This window comes from Palaemon carinicauda, chromosome 7, assembly GCF_036898095.1.
Source record: "Palaemon carinicauda isolate YSFRI2023 chromosome 7, ASM3689809v2, whole genome shotgun sequence".
Lineage (NCBI taxonomy): Eukaryota > Metazoa > Arthropoda > Malacostraca > Decapoda > Palaemonidae > Palaemon > Palaemon carinicauda.
Genome location: NC_090731.1, coordinates 11,444,108 through 11,463,531, shown reverse-complemented (window position 1 = coordinate 11,463,531; position 19,424 = coordinate 11,444,108). Strand labels below are relative to the sequence as shown.

Below are 19,424 nucleotides of genomic sequence, written 5' to 3'. Positions count from 1 at the left end.
CTGTTCTCAGTCAGGCAGAGCTTTCAGCCCTACCTTGGAACGTTTCCTAGTTCTCCTTTCCTCATTGACCCGTCTATAGTCCGAACGGTCGCCTCAGGATAAGTTCCATGTGGGGCGGTCCAAGTTCCGGTGGTTTCAGGCAACGTTTAACCGGACTTCCTGGCCCCTATGGGACCAGCGGAACTATTAGACCTGCAATGGGTGTTGACCTATGGAACATCTTGATGGTAGTGGATATTCTCGTCCTTTCCCCACATTCTTGATGCTGTTCTCGGACTCGTCAAAGGAAAGGGGGGGGGGGGGGGCATGTTCCGGTCCAGGCCTATGGTCAAGACCTGAAGGATACCTCTCCATCATTCGGGCAGGCTTAGGGGCCGTAGTCTGGCCCCTCTACAGATCCTACAGCTCCTGCCGAGTCACCCCGTGCGCGTCGACTTCATGATTCTGGCGTGTTCTAACCAGCAGCGGACGCATTTTCACACCTTCACATCTTGCAGTAGAGATACCAGGATGATTGAGATTATATCAATACCACCATCGGCTCTCTCATTCCAGGCAGAGGAATGTTCTCTCCGACTATCCGAGCTGAGCCTCGTAGAAAGAGTGTACCTGGGGGTCTTTGACCTTGAGTAACCAGCAAGTCCTGGTCTGGGGGACCTGATCGCGACAGCTTGGAACCTCAAGCTTCCGCTATTCTTCCCCCCAGTCTCAGACCCCGAGACTCTGGCAGGATGCATTCCGGTGATGGTGGGACAACTTCGACGCCTGCGTCTTCCCTCCTTTTTGTCTGTGGACAATGGGTCTCAACAAGACCAGGTTGTCTGTCAACCTTTCAGTGGGAGAGCTCCACTGGGACTATGCGCAGAATGGTTTCTGGACCCTCTGCTTCCCCTGACGGAACTCCCGGGAGAGCGTCTCCCACGGCGCAGACTACTCAAACAACCACACTGCGACATCTCTCCCGAACCGGGGCGTCGCTTCGGCTTCATGCCTGGAGACACTACGCCTCCTCCTCAAGAAGAGACAACCCGCTACAGTCGCGGTACGGAGGTCGCGTCATCTGCGATAGTCATCCGCAGGGGTCTTCCAGGCAAAGTGAAGAGTCTTCGGTGGTTGGTGCCGTGGGAGATATACCTTTTCCCTTGAGGCCTCTTCTCCAGCAATAACGGTCTTATTGCCTTTCGGCGGGAGGAAACTCCTTTCCGCTCTCGGCAATGAAGCCTGTCGCTCAGCCTTTCCCTGACCTTCAGGCTTAAAAGAATAACTTTTTCCTGCCCGCTGAATCTTTCCTCGCTCATGCGAAGCTACGATCGTCCCTGCCCTAGTCGGAGGAAGACCTCCAACTTGGAGCATGGCTCGGACTTTTAGTCCTTTAAGAGATCTTCTCAAGACCCTTTACGACAGTCCTCGGATTGTATTCCGCCTTGGGTCTCCTGCTCACTCTGGCCACGGCCAATGTGTAAGCAATCTTCTTGGTCTCGTACGACTCCGCCCTTTCTAAGGAAGAGGGGAAGGCAACATTCAGGTTCGTTCCTGCGTTGTTGGCTAGACTCAGAATCTGGGGGTCCCGGTCCTTCGGTCCAGTTCCTTCACGATTTCGAGTCTCCATTCTGTATGTGATGTCCCAAGGCCTTCTCTATCTTGCCAGTAAAGGAATCGAGAGGTTAGCTTTGGGAACAGCTGCAGTTTGTCCTCAGTTGCAGCCGATTTGGGAGCACAAGGAGGACACGGGGGAGAGTCACCAGTATACCTCTTCAGCCCGGACTCATGGACATTCATCTCGACCTGTCTCCAGACCCTCCCCCGTCACGTTGCCCTACTGCACGATGTTGGATACATCGCAACGTCCCTTGCCTTCGAGTAATACTACTCTGTGACGCAGGTGCTACAAGCTGGAGTCTGGAAGCGTCTAATGACCTTCGCAGCCCGCTTCCTGCAGGGCGTGACCCACAGGAGTCTCGATACGTTTTCTATCGCTCTGTGGTGGCTACACAACAGCTGGTCTAACCTCAGGCTCCTTTTTGGACAGGTAGCAGAAGGTTGAGGGCATTGTTATCAGGTTTTAGTCTGCATGAACGAAAGAAGTATGTCTGGCCCTTATTTCTTTCTCCATCATCCCCTCTACGGGGAAGCAGCATCCTGGTCTCTGCATAGCTGACCTCGAACCTCTGCAGGTAAACCATGCTTCCTTGTGTTCCGAGTATTGAGTCAATACTGTCGCGTCCCCCATACCCTGACGAGGTGGTATGGGAACGTCCTAACCCAGAGTTTCTTCTGGAACTCCAGGTCAACTGCCTAGGACGGGTCACACTTCTTCCTTCACACACAAGCTTATGTAGGCCACACGGTTCCTTGCGGAGCAAGGAACTTGTGAGGTGCAGGGACTCCTTTTCTCGAGTGCGACTCACTCGGATTCTGAGTCCCCGGGTAAAGCCAAAGCCAGTATGGTTGGGGACTTTCCACCCTACCTAATGGGTAAGTCACCCATTGTAAATAGCGTGGTTTGTATTTCGGTTACGGAACAAATGACAAATTCGAAGATAATTTATATTTTTCTTAACCATACAAACCTTAGCTATTTACACATATTTGCCTGCCAGCTCTGTCCCCCAAGACAAGTCCTACCTCTAAGTGAAAGTGAGCATTCATCTGTGTGTGAGGGGGGAAGGGGTTGCTAGCTACCACTCCCCTACCCCCCGCTAACTAGCGCGGGGGTAATACACCCTCGTTAAATTCTAATGGCTCGCCATTTCAGCTGCGCTAAAAGGTAAACCCATTGTAAATAGCTAAGGTTTGTATGGTTAGGAAAAATACAAATTATCTTCGAATTTGTCATTTTAAACTCCATTCTTTAGAATCTAGAGAAGTATCTCCCCCCGTCCTCCCTAGACGAGGGAAAGGATGGTGGAACACATACCAACCTGTTGATTGTCATATGCCAGGTATATTATTGTGGACTACTAACCCCTTTGGGGAAAGGGATCCTTCCTTTGACCACGTACCAGTCTTCTTGGACAGGCCAGATGCTATAAATAAGCCAATTCATCCCTATGATAAATAGCATGTTGCTAGAATCATCACCTTTGCTCCCGTACAGGACCAGATAGCTTGAGGACATTTGTAGGGGGAAATAAAGAACCAATCAGTTCGGTTCTAGGGAGACTTGCAACCTCCAATCAGTGAGTCTCCCTATTTAAAGGAGAGAAGGTTTGTTTATGCATAGGAACAAATAAGTTTTGAAATTAATTTGTACATTTCCTAGCCGTGCAAACCTGAGTCCTTTAAGCTAAACTTTCCACCTGAGCCAAAAGGTAAAAAGTGAGGAGCTTCTGACAGTTGGGGCGCCGGGGTTTCTCGCCTGCGCTCTCCTCCTGTCTACCTTGTTAAAGATTTTAATGGCTGGTTCCAACTCGTGCTGAAAAGATATCCCTATATAAAGAGTGATATACATGTTTGCTACATCTCTCAATTAGATACTTCAGATTTATTGGTCTCCAGTTTCAGACCCTCAGGAATGGGTGGTGGATGCAATGCTTTAGGAGTTGTCAGATTTGTACTTTTACAGTTTTCATCTATTTGAATTAATTCATGCAGTAATTAGGAAATTTTGGAGGCCAGAAAATGTCAAGATGATGCTAATAGCCCCATTCTTGTCTTCAAGAAATTGGTTCACTGGTCTGTGGCCACTTCTATTTCAGGTATCTCCGACTCCCATTAAGGACATTTTTTTTTTAGACAGCCTCATTGTGTCATCTTGCATGTGCTTCGAAATTTTCATGTGCTTCAGGTTACCGTTTGGAGACTCAACCATCTCCTTAAAACTAATAGGTTTTCCAAGTCCTCTAGGTTATCAGTTATAGTATCTAGGATGCCTATACTAACAGTTTGTATCAACTACTGTACAATGATTCCATTATTTTTCATGGTGTAAAGCAAAAAAAAAAGTTGGCAACTAAAACATCAATGGACAGTATTCTGAATTTTTTTTTAGGTTTATCAGGAATGAGAAGGAATTATTTACCACTTCAATTAAAGGCTAGAGATCCATGGTGACCTCAGATTTTCAACATGTAGGCTTATATTTTCAGCTAATAGTATTTTCAGGGGTGCTCTAAATGTCTACAGACAACTAGATGGTTTTTTTTTTAAAGGCATGCAACATAGGAATGACTACCTCCCACAGCTTTGCAAAGAATTTGTCTCAAGACAAATTTGTTGCAGCAGCACTGTAGAGAAACCCTTGTGTTTGCATTTCATTATTTGGGAGACTGCAAATATTATTTTGATGAATAGTGTATTAGGTCTAGTGGTGGCACCAGTGGATGTAATTAATCGGCAAAGTGAAGAACTTTGTCTTTCAGTCTGAGAATTTGTTAAAGAAGTGATTTCTTCGTTTATGGCTGTGAGAAGAGTAAAGTTCCATGTGGTATAGGTCATTGGTGCTTAACTTAGACAGTTTGTTAGTATCCAGGTATTCTCTGGAGCCTGTGTCTTTCAACTATTGTTTAGACAATGGTCCATACTTTAGTTGACAAATTTTCTTACTGATGCAATAGGGAGAGAAAAGTGTTTTTTTATTTCTAACAATGAAATGTGGCTATAGGATGGAAATATTTTATAAGTAAGATGTGAAATTTTTTATATGGTAATGATTACTATTAACCCTGCCTCCTGATAGTGTTGGGACCAGTAACTATCTGTAAAAACTGTTATTGTATTCTCTCATTATATTATCTATGAGTACTATGTTTTTCTTTCAGATTCTGTGTCAATTTATAGGAATGACATGTAGCGAATTCCAAATTAAGAAAAAAGAAGCCCGATCTAATGCTGCTCTTCAACAGCAACTAAGTAAGGTGAGTTTGCCAATCCAATTGTTGATTTTATTAAGAATAATCTCTTGTTTTAAGCATAAATTACTGTAACTCTAACAATTGAAGTCCTGTTCTGATGACAAAAACTTTTCTGATTATACTTCTTTAAGTTAGAAGAATAATTTTATACTAACCATTGCAACAAGACCTGCGGGAAAGATAATGATAACTCAATAATATTTGTGAATTCATGGAGTTTCCTGTTAAAATATATTTGTTTGAATTTAGGGTGGAATAAATTGGTTTTGTCAAATTAACTGTAATGAGATGTGATATACAGCATGTCAAATTGTATTTAAGATGACAAAGAGCAGCTAGGCAAATGTGTTCTCTTAGATTTTCCATGTCTATAATATCTCAACATTTATGCCCCTAAGGTTTATGGAATTCCCAGTAAAAATAACGGCATATCCATGTGGAAATTATTCAAAATTAAATTTAAATGGCAGAACCTGCCTTTAAAAATTGAAGTCTTTGGACAGAATCAGGAAGACCATACATATACCTTGAAACTTTTTGTGGTGCAAGTTTGGAAATACATATACAAAGAAACCTAATTCTACAAGGTAGCTCCCTGTCTGTAGTCTTTATGGTTTCTCCCATTCCTTTAGTAGGTAAAAGATTTCTTATAAATTCTTGAAGAACACTGACATCTTCCTTTAGATCCTCTATTATTTCTGCCAGGGCTTCACTCTAGAACGTGTGATAGTTACCATCATTTATTCTATAGAATTTCAAGTATTCTTCACCTTTGTAGTGGTGAGCTATGGATGGGGGTTTTGCAGGGGCCTAAACTACCTTGCTGTCTTCAGCAGTCATTGTCTGGTCCTAGCTTGGGTGGAGCAGAGCCTTGGGTGCTGATCATATGTATATATGGCCGATCTCAAAGACTCTGTCCTGTCTCTTACCTCTGCCACTTATGATTGACCTTTAAAACATGTAATTTCCTGCCGTGATATATTGGAAAATAAATTTGTCGATCCATGAATATATGGTATAACCCCTTCCTTTTCATATGGTACATATGATGTATTTTGTCTAGTTATAGGCCTTCATTTTTAATACAGTACTAGATTTTTCACTACAAACCCGTACTTATAATTACTGTATGCCTAATCAATAAACCAAGATGAGTCTACTAAAATCTCAGGAGATAAATCTTGAAAATGAAAGTAGGGTCATATGTTCCCATTTCTCTTGTAGTTTATCTTCACTAAAGCAATTGTAGGCTACTTACCACCTAATATAAGAAACACAAGTTATCTAGGCCTATCGTATTCATGTAAGCATATTTGAAACAACTGGCAAGCTACTGGTAATAACTAGACTTATGATATTAAGTAAGCTGTAGGCCAGTCGACCAATTGTTAACCCTTTTACCCCCAAAACACATACTGGTACGTCCTTGCAAAAAACTGCTATTTACAATTTTTTTTTACATATTTTTGAAAAATTTTTGAGAAACTTCAGGCATTTTCCAAAAGAATGAGACCAACCAGACCTCTCTATGACAAAAATTAAGGCTGTTAGAGCAATTTAAAAAATATGTATTGCAAAATGTGCTTGAAAAAAAAATGCCTGGGGGTTAAGGGTTAGAAAGTTCCAAATAGCCTGCGGGTAAAAGGGTTAAGTAAGCTGTATGCCAGTCGACTAATTATTAAGAAATTGCAAGGATAGTAGGGCCAGTGTAATGAGGGTATGTATTAGACTCAGATAAGTTTCCCCTCGATACTCATTACAGGGCCTTGTGTGCAAATCCTGAGAATTATTTTTGTCAACAGAACAAATATATTTTAGTTCGCTGCCCACATTTTGGTAAAGTTAGAAGAGCTACTTTACTTCATGGCAGGTTTATGAGTTGGGTGCATGACAATGAATAACATCGATAACTTAATATTGTATAGATATTTTAAAAACTTTTCATATATTATAAAATTAATGACTAAGTTATTTATCAAGAATATTTGGTTTACTAAGTTACTTGATTTTTAGCTGGTGGCTAAATTTTATCATTTAATATGCAAATATCTTTACTCGCTTTAAAGTAGTGAATAGTTGAAAGCCTCTTGGTGCCCAACTTTTCAGCTTATATTTCATAGGTTTTTTCATTCGTTCATTCACTCCAATTCATTCTATGTGCTCTGTAACATTATTCCCATTATTCAATACTTGAAATAAAAGAAGAATGAATTATGGATTTTTTTCACTTCATTTTAAGAAGAGGTTTAATTACCTTTTAGCTTGCACTTATTATTATTATTATTATTATTATTATTGTTATTGTTGTTGTTGTTGTTGTTGTTGTTGTTGTTGTTTCAAGCTAGGCTATAACCCTAATTGGAAAAGCACGGTGCTATAAGCCCAAGGGCTCCAACAAGGAAAAATAGCCCAGTGAGGAAAGGAAACAAGGAAATAAATAAACTACAAGAGAAGAATAAACAATGAAAACAAAATATTTCAAGATTACTAACGACATTAAATTAGATCTTTCACATATAACCTATAAAATCTTCGAAAAGCAAGAAGAAGAGAAACAAGCCAGAACATCTTTACTCAAATGCAGATCATGAGAAACAGAGACAAAGGATCAATATTCTAGTTAATGCAATCTAGAACCTGACCATATTTACATGTGATCAACACCCAAGCCAATTTTTCATCCATGCTTGAACCGGGGATGACCAGATATTAGCTGCCGATTTAAAACTATGGTTTAGGAAAAGCTTAATGTAATTTTAGAATATTTATTTTCCTTTGACAAAAGCATTTTATTGTATTAGGATGACCCTCCTTTGATCCCCTCCATTTAGTAAGTTAATGTCTTTAGTACTGGCTTTCAGAGGCATTGAATGATATTCTTCACAATTGGATGGAGGTTCAATTGTGGGGTTGAACTTGGATGGGAGAGCAATAAGTTACTCGAATAAGATGGGACCGAAGAATTTTTCCATGTAATTTTGCCTTTTTTATCATTACCGTTGTAGAAAAATAGGTTTGTCTTAATGGAAATTGATTAAAAATTTCCTTAATTTATTCTTTCCTGTCATTTACAGTCAGCCTCAATTTACTTTTTTTCCATGAAACGTCTCCGATGTTATATTACAAATTGTGAAACCCTCTCCTAAGGAATTACTGGATAATTTGATGTTCTAAGTTTTTCTGCACATTCTGTAGGTAATAACTTTCAAAGTTCAAACTTGCAGCAAATGTCTATAAGTTGAACAGGCTGACAAGTCTTTTTGTAGTTTATATATAAAATATCTATTTTAATGTTATTGTTTTTAAAATATTTTAATTATTCATTACTGTACTTCTTATATTGTTTATTTATTTCCTTATTTCCTTTCCTCACTGGGCTATTTTTCCTTGTTGGAGCCCTTGGGCTCATAGTATCTTGCTTTTCCAACTAGGGTTGTAGCTTAGCTAGTAATTATAATAGTAATAAAGCCTCCCATTATTTACATTAGCCTGATTTAGACTTCCACTCCTACTTCAGTTATATCTTCTTTTGTTTTTTAACTGAACTGAATCAATACAAAGGGAGTTTATGAGGCCACGTACACCATCCTCTTACCTTTTAGGCTTTATGTCTTCTTTAGGTACTATCTTGATCCCTTCTCTGGGTTGAGATAATTCTTCTATTGTAAAGGTCCCCTAGCCACAACTTATCTCATATTTTTAGAAATGAGGACATTTTGGATTACTCAGTGCCATGGAAATATCTTTATGAAATTTATTTTCACTTGCTTCCTTCATCATCAGGCATTATATAATTCCCTTCCCTCCTTACTTCAACTTTGTCTGGCCTTGGCTAGATAATAGTTATAAATTATCTATCCCATTGACCCTTGCAAATAAATACAATTAGAGTAATGGTTTCATTGCAGGTTTTCAAGCACGCCTTCTTTCCCTTTTTCAGAGTGTAGTTGGCTGCCAACAGAAATTGATTTCATTGTGCTGTCTTCTTAAACTACAGTTGTTACCAGGTCAGCGAACAAAGTTAACCGAAATTATCCCTGTAAATTCTGTAACTGCGCAGCAGCTATCCAGACGATCTTTAAGTTGATAATATTTCATTCTATTAGGGTGAAGTGTCTTGGTAAATAGATAGAGATTTGTCAATTCATGTTTTAGAAAACATTTCACGTGATGCATGTAAAGTATTTTTTTTATGACATTTATGTTTTGTACAGTATATATGTTTTATAAAATCCTTTTTATGGTATAGAGTATAGTAAATTTATCTGGAGTATTTTTGTGAATGGTATTTTTATTGTAAAACTCCTCTTCAACGATATTTTGTCAATGACAAGTATAAGATAGTCTCTCATAACTTGAATTTTTTTATGATTGCATTGATCATGAGTTGAACACGCTCATTACATTACTTTATAGAATTTGTTCCTATGCGACATACGAACCTTCGTCCTTCAATTAGGGAGCTTGATATGGCTCCCCTGGTGTTTGCCTTGGTAGCAGCTTGGGTCCACTTGCAAGGAATAGGTTCGATGATCTATCTCAAAAATTGGCTGATCAAGTCCTCCTCACCGCGGCAATTGCTCCAGGATCGAGATAGGGTTGTCACATTTTGTCACGATCTGGGGATTGTGATAAACTGGAAGAAGTCAAATCTCATATCTAAGCAGAACTTAAAGCACTTGGTGATGTGATAGACATGGCAGCAGCGATAATCTTTCCATCAGACAATCGCATCAGCAAACTCAAGAAGGTTATACAACCATATCTGTTCAAGACAAGTCCCAGCTCGTTGCTAGTAGTCTTCTTGGTTACCTTTCCTTCCTGGAGAAACTCGTTCTACAGGGACACCTCCATCAGAGATCTCTTCACTGGTGTTTGAAAGATCAGTTGTCAGCCTCCAGAGAGCCCCAGTTCCTGTGGGACAGGAGACTCGAGAAGATGTTACCTAGTGGCTAAAAGAGAAAAGCCTTGACAGTAGCATCCTAATTGAATCTCTGCCTTTGGACCAGCAACTGTTCTCAGATACTTCAAAGAAGAGGTGGGGCTCACACCTAAATGACCTGGTTATTTCAGGTGTTTGGTCATGAGAAGAACTGCATTTGCACGTCAATGTTCTCAAAATGCAAGCAGTTTTCCTAGTGTTGCAAGCATTCCAAGAATGTGTGAGGAGGCATTTAATAGTGTTGGTGAACGACAACACCACTGCAGTGACTTAATGTCATCAAACAAGGTCTCGTACCCTCTTTGTGAGCTGACGAAGCTGATGCATATCTGGCCAATGTTCGATGCCGTAGAGATGTCAGCCAGGTACATTCCGGGCAAGAGGAATGTACTAGCACATACACTTGGTTGCCAAGGACAGGTTTTAGGGTAGGAGTGGTCCCTACATCCTTGCGTAGCAGAGAGGCTTCTTTCCCTGTGAGGTTCTCCAGAATTCAACCTGTTTACCACACGGCTAAAGAGGAAGCTCCATATTTTGCTCCCTTGTTCATGACTCATAGGCTGTGTTTGATTTATTATTAATGTTAATAATTATTATTAATAATAATAATTAATAATAATGGCTATTAATAATAATAATAATTATTAACAACAACAACAACAACGGGATCACATGGACATGTACACGTACACCTTTCCTCCTTTTAACCTGATCTGCCCACCAATGGACTGAATGTTGGTTACGCCATGACTCCAGTGGCTTCTAGATGGCCTCATGCTCAGTGGTATCCAGGTTTGTTAGCACTTCTTCTAGTCCAGGTCCCTAGAAAATTACCCCCCCACATTCCTCTGTCATTCACACCTTCAGAAGCACTGTCAATCCAAATTTCACGGCTGGAGGATATCCAGCAGCTCCTTCGAGCCAAGGGCACTGCACAAGAGATGTCTGTGTACATGCAAAGGTCCTTTGCAGCTGTCTACTAGAGAAGTGGGCCTAGCCTGCAATTATTGTCACATAATTGATACTTCTGTTCTAGTCTTCCTTCAAGTTCTGCTCCCCAAAGTTCTTTCTTAGAAATGGTTGTACAGTACATGTGATATTTATCTCATCTTCTGCCAACGAAATTCTTTATTTCAAAGTTCTGAGTAAGGTTTAGGGTAAAAATAAGATTGTGAGAAATATATTTGTATGTAATTATATCTATGAAATTAACAAATTATTGCTATAATACAAAATATATGTAAAAATTTGAGCTACTGTATATACATTATATGTACAGTAAATATAAAACCAAGATATACATCTGAATATTTAATGATGAAGTATTTTTCATGCACACCATACACTGAATGAGATGACATCTGAATTTTTAATCATTGATATAATTTAGCGACTAGAATATTTCAGTCTGTATCTTTCAGTTATTGAATAACTGAGAATATCTTACCAATTCCCCTCGTGGTAGGCTTTTAAGAACTGTTATTTAAGATGAGGTCACCGCCTCCAACGTGGCATTGTTACTTTATCTACTTAAGTGTTGGTGGTTAGGTCCTGTGGTGCTCATTTACAAAAGTATAGCAAACCTGTCGATTTTTTAATTTCATTTGTGATCATCCATTCATTGATTACAGTTCCAATATTGCTTACATAAACGGAATTAGGAAAATGTTTGGGTTTGAAAGTAAATTGTATGATTCATGTTAGATTATGCTGTATATATCCTTCAGTAGATAGCAGTCGATATTTTCTTATTAATATGAAGAGAATTTATGTTATTCATTGTAGTTTAAAGTAAATTGTACCAGTGCCATTGTGCTATGCCAATTTCTTTAAGAAAAGTTTTACAAATGTAACTGTTATCAGTTATGGCATTTCTATTCAGTACATTCATTTGAAGTTACACGATGTGATTTGACTCCTAAGCAAATTTGGTCAAACTTGACCATTACATTTTTTTTAGTTTTAATTTTGAAATTTCAAGTAGGCATATATTAGTCCTTATTTGCATGAAGTACTTTACCACCATGATCCCTTGGGTGTTATTTATATTCAATCAATCATTCGTGGTCACAGAATAGCGAGTTCCATGAAGGTTACAGTAATATCCACAAAATTACAAAATTTCTAATTTTAGATGATACATTTAAAGAGACCCACTGAATGTACACTTCAAAACATTGAGCAAAAGTTAAAGATCTAACCTGTAACCTATACTAGAAAATTATATGACCTGTCTACTAGGCATGGAAATTTTACTTTTTTTCCAGAACAGTTCAAAACTCAGCCTTACTTTTTAATGTTTTCAAGAATGTATTCCAATTCAGTCATTAGACATGTTCCTTTTGAAGTATAAAAACCAAAATATGAATGAGTAATTGATTACCCAAAATGACATTGTAACGAATGCAAATTAGATTTTCTGTGCAGATGGATAACTATTTAAAGCCAAAATATTTTAAACACTGTACTGTAATAACATAACTGTTCAGTTCTGTATTTACCATAGTTACAGATATGAATGAATAACTAGCTGGTGAAAAAAAAAGCACATTTTGCAGGTACTTTTCTCATGTCTAGTGAGGAATATTTGCAGGAATAGAAAAGTTGACTTAATGTTACTATGGGGCGGGAATGTCACATACTGTATACCCAAGAAGAATCAGTGAATAACAAAAGGCATAAAAAAGTTAGGATTGCTATCCATGTGGCTTCTGTTTAAATGCACACTACTAAGGGGATTAGAATGAGAGAGAATTTTGAGTGATTCTATAGAATTTTTCATGTGAAGCACTAATAATCATGAGTTATGAATGTAAGGGAAAATACATTGCATAATTCTCAGTTTAATTCCCATTGTAGGCTATTTGAAATTGAAGCTCTTATTATGCATTAAGACATTTCTTTTTTTGAATAACTTTAAAATGTATTATATCAATGGATGTATGAGAAATCACACTATCAGAGAAAACTTTATTAGACTCAAAACATGCCATAAAGTCTTAGACATTAGCTAATACTAAGATTAGATTACTTTACAAAATTCTAGATACTGATTTCGTTATTCGTGTTTTCTGCCAGAATAACTCGTCTGTTTCTTTGTGTAAGTGGCGAAGTCTCAGACGATTGCTGCTGCTGCTGTATAATTGTCACTAAACTTTCAACTGTTGACTGAAGGCTCAAAACCATTACTCGGAGTTCATCAAATCTAGCATTGGGATCGGGAGCAACAGTTCGCACAGGAACAGAACCCAGCCATGATGTACGAACAGATGGCTGTGTTTGTACTACCTGATGAACATTTTCTATATCGTCTTCTACGTCGGTATCACTTGCAAATGTCCAGCGCCATGAGTTCCTTGGTCCTGTTGAGGCTGTTCTTATTACATTAGACTTGCTCGTTAAAGTAGTTTGATTAGTTAGTAGTGGCTGCTGGAATGACAAATATTTATGTTGTCCTGCTAAGCCGGATTGATGAGCCCGAAAATGGAGGAGGCGGTCACGTTTGTCCAATTCATGTTCTCTTAGTGCAATATTAACAGTTTCCACTAGAAGTTCTTTTGGTAGAGATGGTTCATGTTCTGGAGCTATAAATCCTGATACAAAGATTTCAAATACTTTTATTAGAAATCTTCTAGAAGGTAATAGCTTGGACAAAAGGAGAAACATACTATCAATAAACCCATTTCTGCGGTTTGGGAAAACACTAACGGAAGGCTTTTGCAGTCCTTTAGTAATGCTTATATTTTTCAAGAAGAACTTAGTAACCTTCTTTGGTATGAAACGGCTATGGAACAAGGCTTCGATTTGAGTCATTAATTCCACGTGTCTTGTTAAACGCAAAACCTCCGACCTAAAAAAAAAAAATAATTGTAAATATTGTTTTATGTTCTGTAATAGCCAATTTTACCTTGAACACTTATGTATTGTTGTATTGAAATACTTAAAGTTTTAATTTTTAAAAGGTATGCAATGAATCAGTTAAGAATAAATTAAGAATAATTCATATAAAAAGGGCAGTACAGTATTAATTTCACAATTGGTAGAATTCAGTAGATGCACACCTACCTCTGTCGTATTGCGTACATATCACTGACAGCAAGACCCACTAAAAGGTTTGAGAGAATGATGAATACAATTATGATAAACACCACAAGAATAAGAATACTCAGAAAGGCGGGGCTGTTTTCATCCTGAAGAAAGACTGACTCATAGTCTAGCTCCCCAGTCATCATTACCTGTGAAAATGAAATAAAAGGCACAAGAGTTTTAATATTTAAATACATATCAAATCATTACCAGGCACTATTATATTAGTCTTAATGGTAATGTCTTTTATACGAGTTATCTATAGTTTGTAATGAGGAATTCCTCGTAAGCAGCGTCTGCTACTGGCACATTTGTTAACAAATTATGAACATTTCTGGTATCATTGCTAGTGACGATTATCTTCAATCAATACAGAAAAATATAAATGATTCATTTACTTTTTTGAAGGAAGTTTGTGGAATGAATTATAAGGTACTGTATATGTAATGGCTACTTTCAATGTTAAATCTGTTTACTAACATACCATTAAAGGAGACTATCAACATATGAATGAATAATTTACCAATAATTAAAGATAAAAATTGCAGGGTTTTTAAGCATCAATTTCATAAGTTATATATTTGCTGTAACACGATTTATTGTGTCCAAGAAGAAAGTTTTATCAACAAATTGATGTGGTATCGATGGATAACCCCTTTGGGCCAACATTAATTACTGTAATGCTTTTCTTACCCATTATTCTCAAAACCTATGACTACCTATGCCAATAGAGTAGTTATGTACTTTCCTACTTCAGTATGTTTGTTGGCGAGCGGTGTTTTGATCTAAAGAACGTACTGAAGCCAATGAAGAAATTATGCCCTGAAACATACTAGTAATTTTCAAACTAGTCAACCCTCCAAAAATTCATCAAGTACGGGGATTTGATTCCAGATGAGTTGCAGTTTTTTATTATTCCATAAGTAATGTACAAGTGTCATTTGTTGTAGTGCAAAGTATATCGGAAAATGACAACGGCAGTTCAAGGCTTGCATCTGAACATATTGGAGGATTCATTTGGATAAATAGTCCACTAAGAAAACCATTATTCACTGTCATTCATTAACATGTAAGAATATAATGATTCCATTCGTGTAGATTATCATCAAAACCAATTTGTCTGTTACAGATACTGTATTATGTACACTAGTCTATTCTCTCTTGTATTTCATCTTTCGAGATGTAGATTTTGGGTCACATAGTACTTTTTAAATTTGTTGATGTAAGTTATACAAATTTGTGGGGAAAATTCTTTGTTTGAATATGACTTCATACCACTACAGGTATGGCTGTTTAATGTAAAATATTCTGTACAGTTATTTCAGTATTCATATAGATAAACATGAAATATATAGCAGGAACACCAATAAAATAAAAGTAATAGTAACAATACTTACAAGAGATGTTACTAGAGAAATTGCTGGAGAGCTGAAGGTTGGCTTAGTGGGCCTCATTAAAACATAAAACCCGAATGCAAAAGCCACCAATACGCACGCATACATTGCAAGGAATTTGAGCACGTTTTTCGCCACAGTTGAAAACATAACAATATACACACCACAGCTTGGAAACTGTCCTGTGAAAAGCATAAGTCTTACCCACGCTAGTATTATAGCAATTGCCCCAACTTTTTGTTGCCACAAAGCTAAGCAACATGTTGCAATTGGATCCTCTTCATCTGGGAATATAGTCACCAACAGTTGAGGGACACACACCACCAAAGATGCGTCAAAGAGGTTCCCTACATTTTTTATATACAAAATTGGATTCTGTAAAACTTGAACTATTTCCCGTAAAGTCAGTATACCATAAAATATCACTAAACACCACCATGTGAATCCAACTAAACCAGGTTCTTTTCCAGCCCACCAGCACTCTTGGGTTATGTTGCTGCCATTTGAATAGTTTAATTGGATCTCGGCCAAGTTTGTTGAGGTGTTACAATTTTTGGACGAAAGCAGAAAGCCAGTAAGACTCAACACAAATAGGAGATAAAATATCACATTTGCTAGGAAGTATTTACGAACTTTGCACCATTTAAGGTGCAGGAATGTATTGCAGATAGGATGTCTTAATAAATTTTTCCTTCCTGCCCACAGAATGTAATGGAGCATGGCAACTTCTCTGTCTTTTAGTAATGGGGATGGTAATTCTGATTGCGGATTTAAAGGTGACTGGCGGCTGATTTCACGGAGATGTTTAGCATTTACTGTTAGCGGTCCAAAGTCGAAATCAATACGGAGATGGGGGGAATCCCGAACAGATGTGTTACTGGAAACTGATCTGTTAAGGGCAACAGGTACAAGGGAAGGGAAGCTTTCTACCATTCTCCACATTGCAAAGCCATCTTGTATGCAGCTACCTTTGCTAACTAATAGTTCCACAGCATGCTGCACATAATCCTTTGATTTAAGTCGACCCCACCACATCGTTCGACGCAATGCAAGTGAAAGGGCATTGTAGCCGTCATCAGTTTTTGCCGAGACAGATGCTCCTTGTGACAACAGCAATTCTAAACATGCCCCATCAAACTCATCATCTACATAATTCACCTGTCTTGCTGCAACCAAGTGCATCGATGTGTATCCTTGGGCATCTCTTGCATCCAATGTACACCCTAATTGTATAAGAACCTTAACAGCTTCTAAGGATCTTCCTCCAAGAACAGCGCAGTGGAGTGGTGTACGGCCTTCATTCTCTTTTAAATTTAACGTAGCTTTGTGTTTCGAGTTTACAAGAGCTTTAATTAATTTGGGACTTCCTGCAGTAGCAGCATTGTGAAGGGGGATACGTCCTTCTTTATCTCGTCTACCACGGAATGCTCCAGCCCTGAGAAGAGTTTCTACAACACTCACAATTCCTATATCACTTGGATCTTGATTGGCAGCCCTGGCTGCATAATGCAGTGGAGTGCGAGAATGGTCATCCACCGGATCTGGAGATGCACCATGGGACAGCAGTAATTTTACCAGTGCTATTTGTCCACTTGCAGCGGCCATATGAAGGGGAGTTACCCCATTTCCATCAGCAATAGCCACATTGGCTCCTCGGCCAAGCAATTCAACCACAGCTTCCAGGAAATCATGTTTTACTGCATAGATAAGAGGTGTTCTGTTGCCTTTAGCAGCTTCACGATGATTAAGTGGTAAACCTCGAGCTAGCTGAGCTCGAACTCCAATTAAATTTCGAGTTTTAAGGGACTCCACCAGCAAAGCGAATCTTGAATCTGGCTGTGGACCACGGAAGACTGGAGTCTCAGGTGGTGCGTCATCTAAAGAGTCACTGCGCGTAAAGAGTATTTTACGATGGATCATGATAACAAAGGTTTAATAATCAGATTCTTATGCTCAAGTAACTATTTAAACCTGGCATACTTTTATCTTAAGATTTGCTTTCACTTTCAAAAAATTGTTTCCCTGTCCATAATGAAACAATTTCTTCCAGATTTTGATGTGCTTTTCATACTGCTTTCCTTTGCATATATCAAAGGAGATAGATCTTGGAATAATCTGAAAGAAAAAGAATACATTTATTAATAACTATGAAAGAAACTTCAATAACAGGAGTCATATACTATACTACAATATACAGTATTCAATTTTCTCTGTCGTAATACTAAATCTCATCATAAATTAATTGGGTTCAATTAAAAACATGTTTTTAGTTTCAAGTCTCAGTTTACTCTATATCCTGACTATCTCATTACAATGCATTTGACTCCAATCTGGAGGTCACTCAACTGTCAGATTCTTGTCAGTTTTTTTTAAACTGTATATGTTGGGTTTGAGGACAATCAATGTCCAATGTATTGGGCCCAAAAGAATTTTTTCAATATTAAACTTACCCGATAATCATGTAGCTGTCAACTCTGTTGCCCGACAGAATTCTATGGAGGGATACGCCAGCTATCACAATACTAGAAGGGGGTGTACTTACCAGCGCCACCTGTGGCCAGGTACTCAAGTACTTCTTGTTGACACCTCCTCAATTATTCCTCTGTCGTGCTTCTGACAAGACGTTCTGGGATACGCTTATGTTCTTGGAGTATTTTCACGACTTTGGTGAAGTATTTCTCTTTGATTTCGGCTGTCGCTTTACTGGAAACTTCTATTTTAGCTTAGTTAGCTTTTGGAATTAATTTGATTAATTTTGGGTGACGAAGAGAGTATGAACTCTCGTTCACCTTTCAATGGCCGACCCTTCCCTTAGACGGAAGTGTTGGTGTCTAAGAGAGTATAGACTCTCTTTCTTAATTTTGCTTAACAAAAGTTATAGATTTATTTTATATCTCTCCGCCTCTTATAGGCCTCTTCGATTAACTTCCTTTTATTATAAACTTATTAAAATTAATTTTTATATTTGTTTATATTCGACCTTCCTAATAGTAGGCGGTCTTTTCTTGGTATCGAAGTTAATTATCGTGAGCCCGTCATTTGGTTTTACCTGTTAACATATTATGCTATTTTAAGGTCTTTGAAAGAATTTCTTTGATAGTCTCGTACTTTTTCAAAGTTGAACTAACGTTTTGTTTGTCTCGGCAGTTGTTGACGTTCAGAACGTTTCAACTTGCACTCTATCGTTACGATAGAGAAAGAATGTTCACGGTTTCACATTGCAGTAAGAGTAACCGTGTCTAGCGTTTTGTTCATTCTTTCTTAACTTAATGGTTTTGATCCTAATAAGGAACTTTTCTTTTTGGGAAATATTTCAGTTTTTTCCTTTAACAATAATATGTTTTAACGATATATATGATTGGGCTCTTCTCTCAGGTTCTAAGTCAAGAGAGAGAGAGAGAGAGAGAGATAGAGACGGAGGGAGAAAGAGGATAAACGTTTCCCTCAAGCCTGCCAGGCGTACGAGTAACGTCGTTATCGTTTTGCTCTTATCCCTAGTCTCTTTAGGGGAAGAAACTAAACGTTTCTAGAGTGATCTAGTGTTTAGTCTCTTTCCAGCCACTGAATTTTCTTTCATTAGATTTTTCTGTTACATTGTAATTCTGTTTTCGCAATTACTAACTTTTGAGAAGGATAGAATTGCGTGTTTCAGGTACAAACCACTTAAAGTTTCGAGTTCAGTGAAATAAGTGCAAACAGAAAATCAAAGTGATAAGTGATTAGCGCAAAGTATGTCAGTGTTATGCGTGAGGGTACTTTTGTGCGCGCCAGTCGTCCTCCCAGTCCGGGACCTCTTGCAAGCTCCCAAGCCCAGGGGAGAAGCAATGTCGAAGGACAAAAGGGTTCGGCAGGCCTTGTTCGGCGCACAGAAGTATCCTCGGTGGTTGTGGGCGTGTCTTACCGAGACCGTCACTCCCACCCGCAGACGATTGAGCCCTTATTTTGCTCGTCTGCAGAAGAGATTTAGAGGAGAAAATATAGGCAGAGTAACGCTGGTCTCAGGTCTCAAGACCTCTTAAACGTAAGTCCAGACCTATGCCAGACGTACGAAGTAAAGTTCAACAACCCGGATGCAGTCATTGGGTTAGCTCTGACTCTCCTCAGTCATCAGTTTGTCGGGCTGAGAGTGCGCCTACACTCCCCCCGCCT

The 19,424-nt window shown here is 38.6% G+C and overlaps 3 protein-coding genes across 5 annotated transcripts in view; 1 reads left to right on the top strand and 2 right to left on the bottom strand.

Annotated features, from left to right (window-relative positions):
• Positions 1-9,151, top strand: part of LOC137643846 (recQ-mediated genome instability protein 1-like) — a 72,278-nt gene extending 63,127 nt beyond the window's left edge. The window contains exons 9-10 of the mRNA XM_068376570.1: positions 4,761-4,856; positions 8,794-9,151. Of these exons, the coding sequence (XP_068232671.1) occupies positions 4,761-4,856; positions 8,794-8,940 (243 nt within the window). The 3' untranslated portion in view covers positions 8,941-9,151. The remainder of the gene's footprint in view (positions 1-4,760; positions 4,857-8,793) is intronic.
• The window catches only part of LOC137643848 (recQ-mediated genome instability protein 1-like), a 301,889-nt gene that overhangs the window by 152,630 nt on the left and 129,835 nt on the right, over positions 1-19,424 (bottom strand). The window lies entirely within an intron of this gene.
• LOC137643844 (transient receptor potential channel pyrexia-like) overlaps positions 12,752-19,424 on the bottom strand; it is a 55,656-nt gene continuing 48,983 nt past the window's right edge. Inside the window, exons 2-4 of the mRNA XM_068376569.1 lie at positions 15,279-17,390; positions 13,861-14,030; positions 12,752-13,645 (exon numbers count right to left, since the gene is read on the bottom strand). Of these exons, the coding sequence (XP_068232670.1) occupies positions 12,838-13,645; positions 13,861-14,030; positions 15,279-17,195 (2,895 nt within the window). The 5' untranslated portion in view covers positions 17,196-17,390 and the 3' untranslated portion in view covers positions 12,752-12,837. The remainder of the gene's footprint in view (positions 13,646-13,860; positions 14,031-15,278; positions 17,391-19,424) is intronic.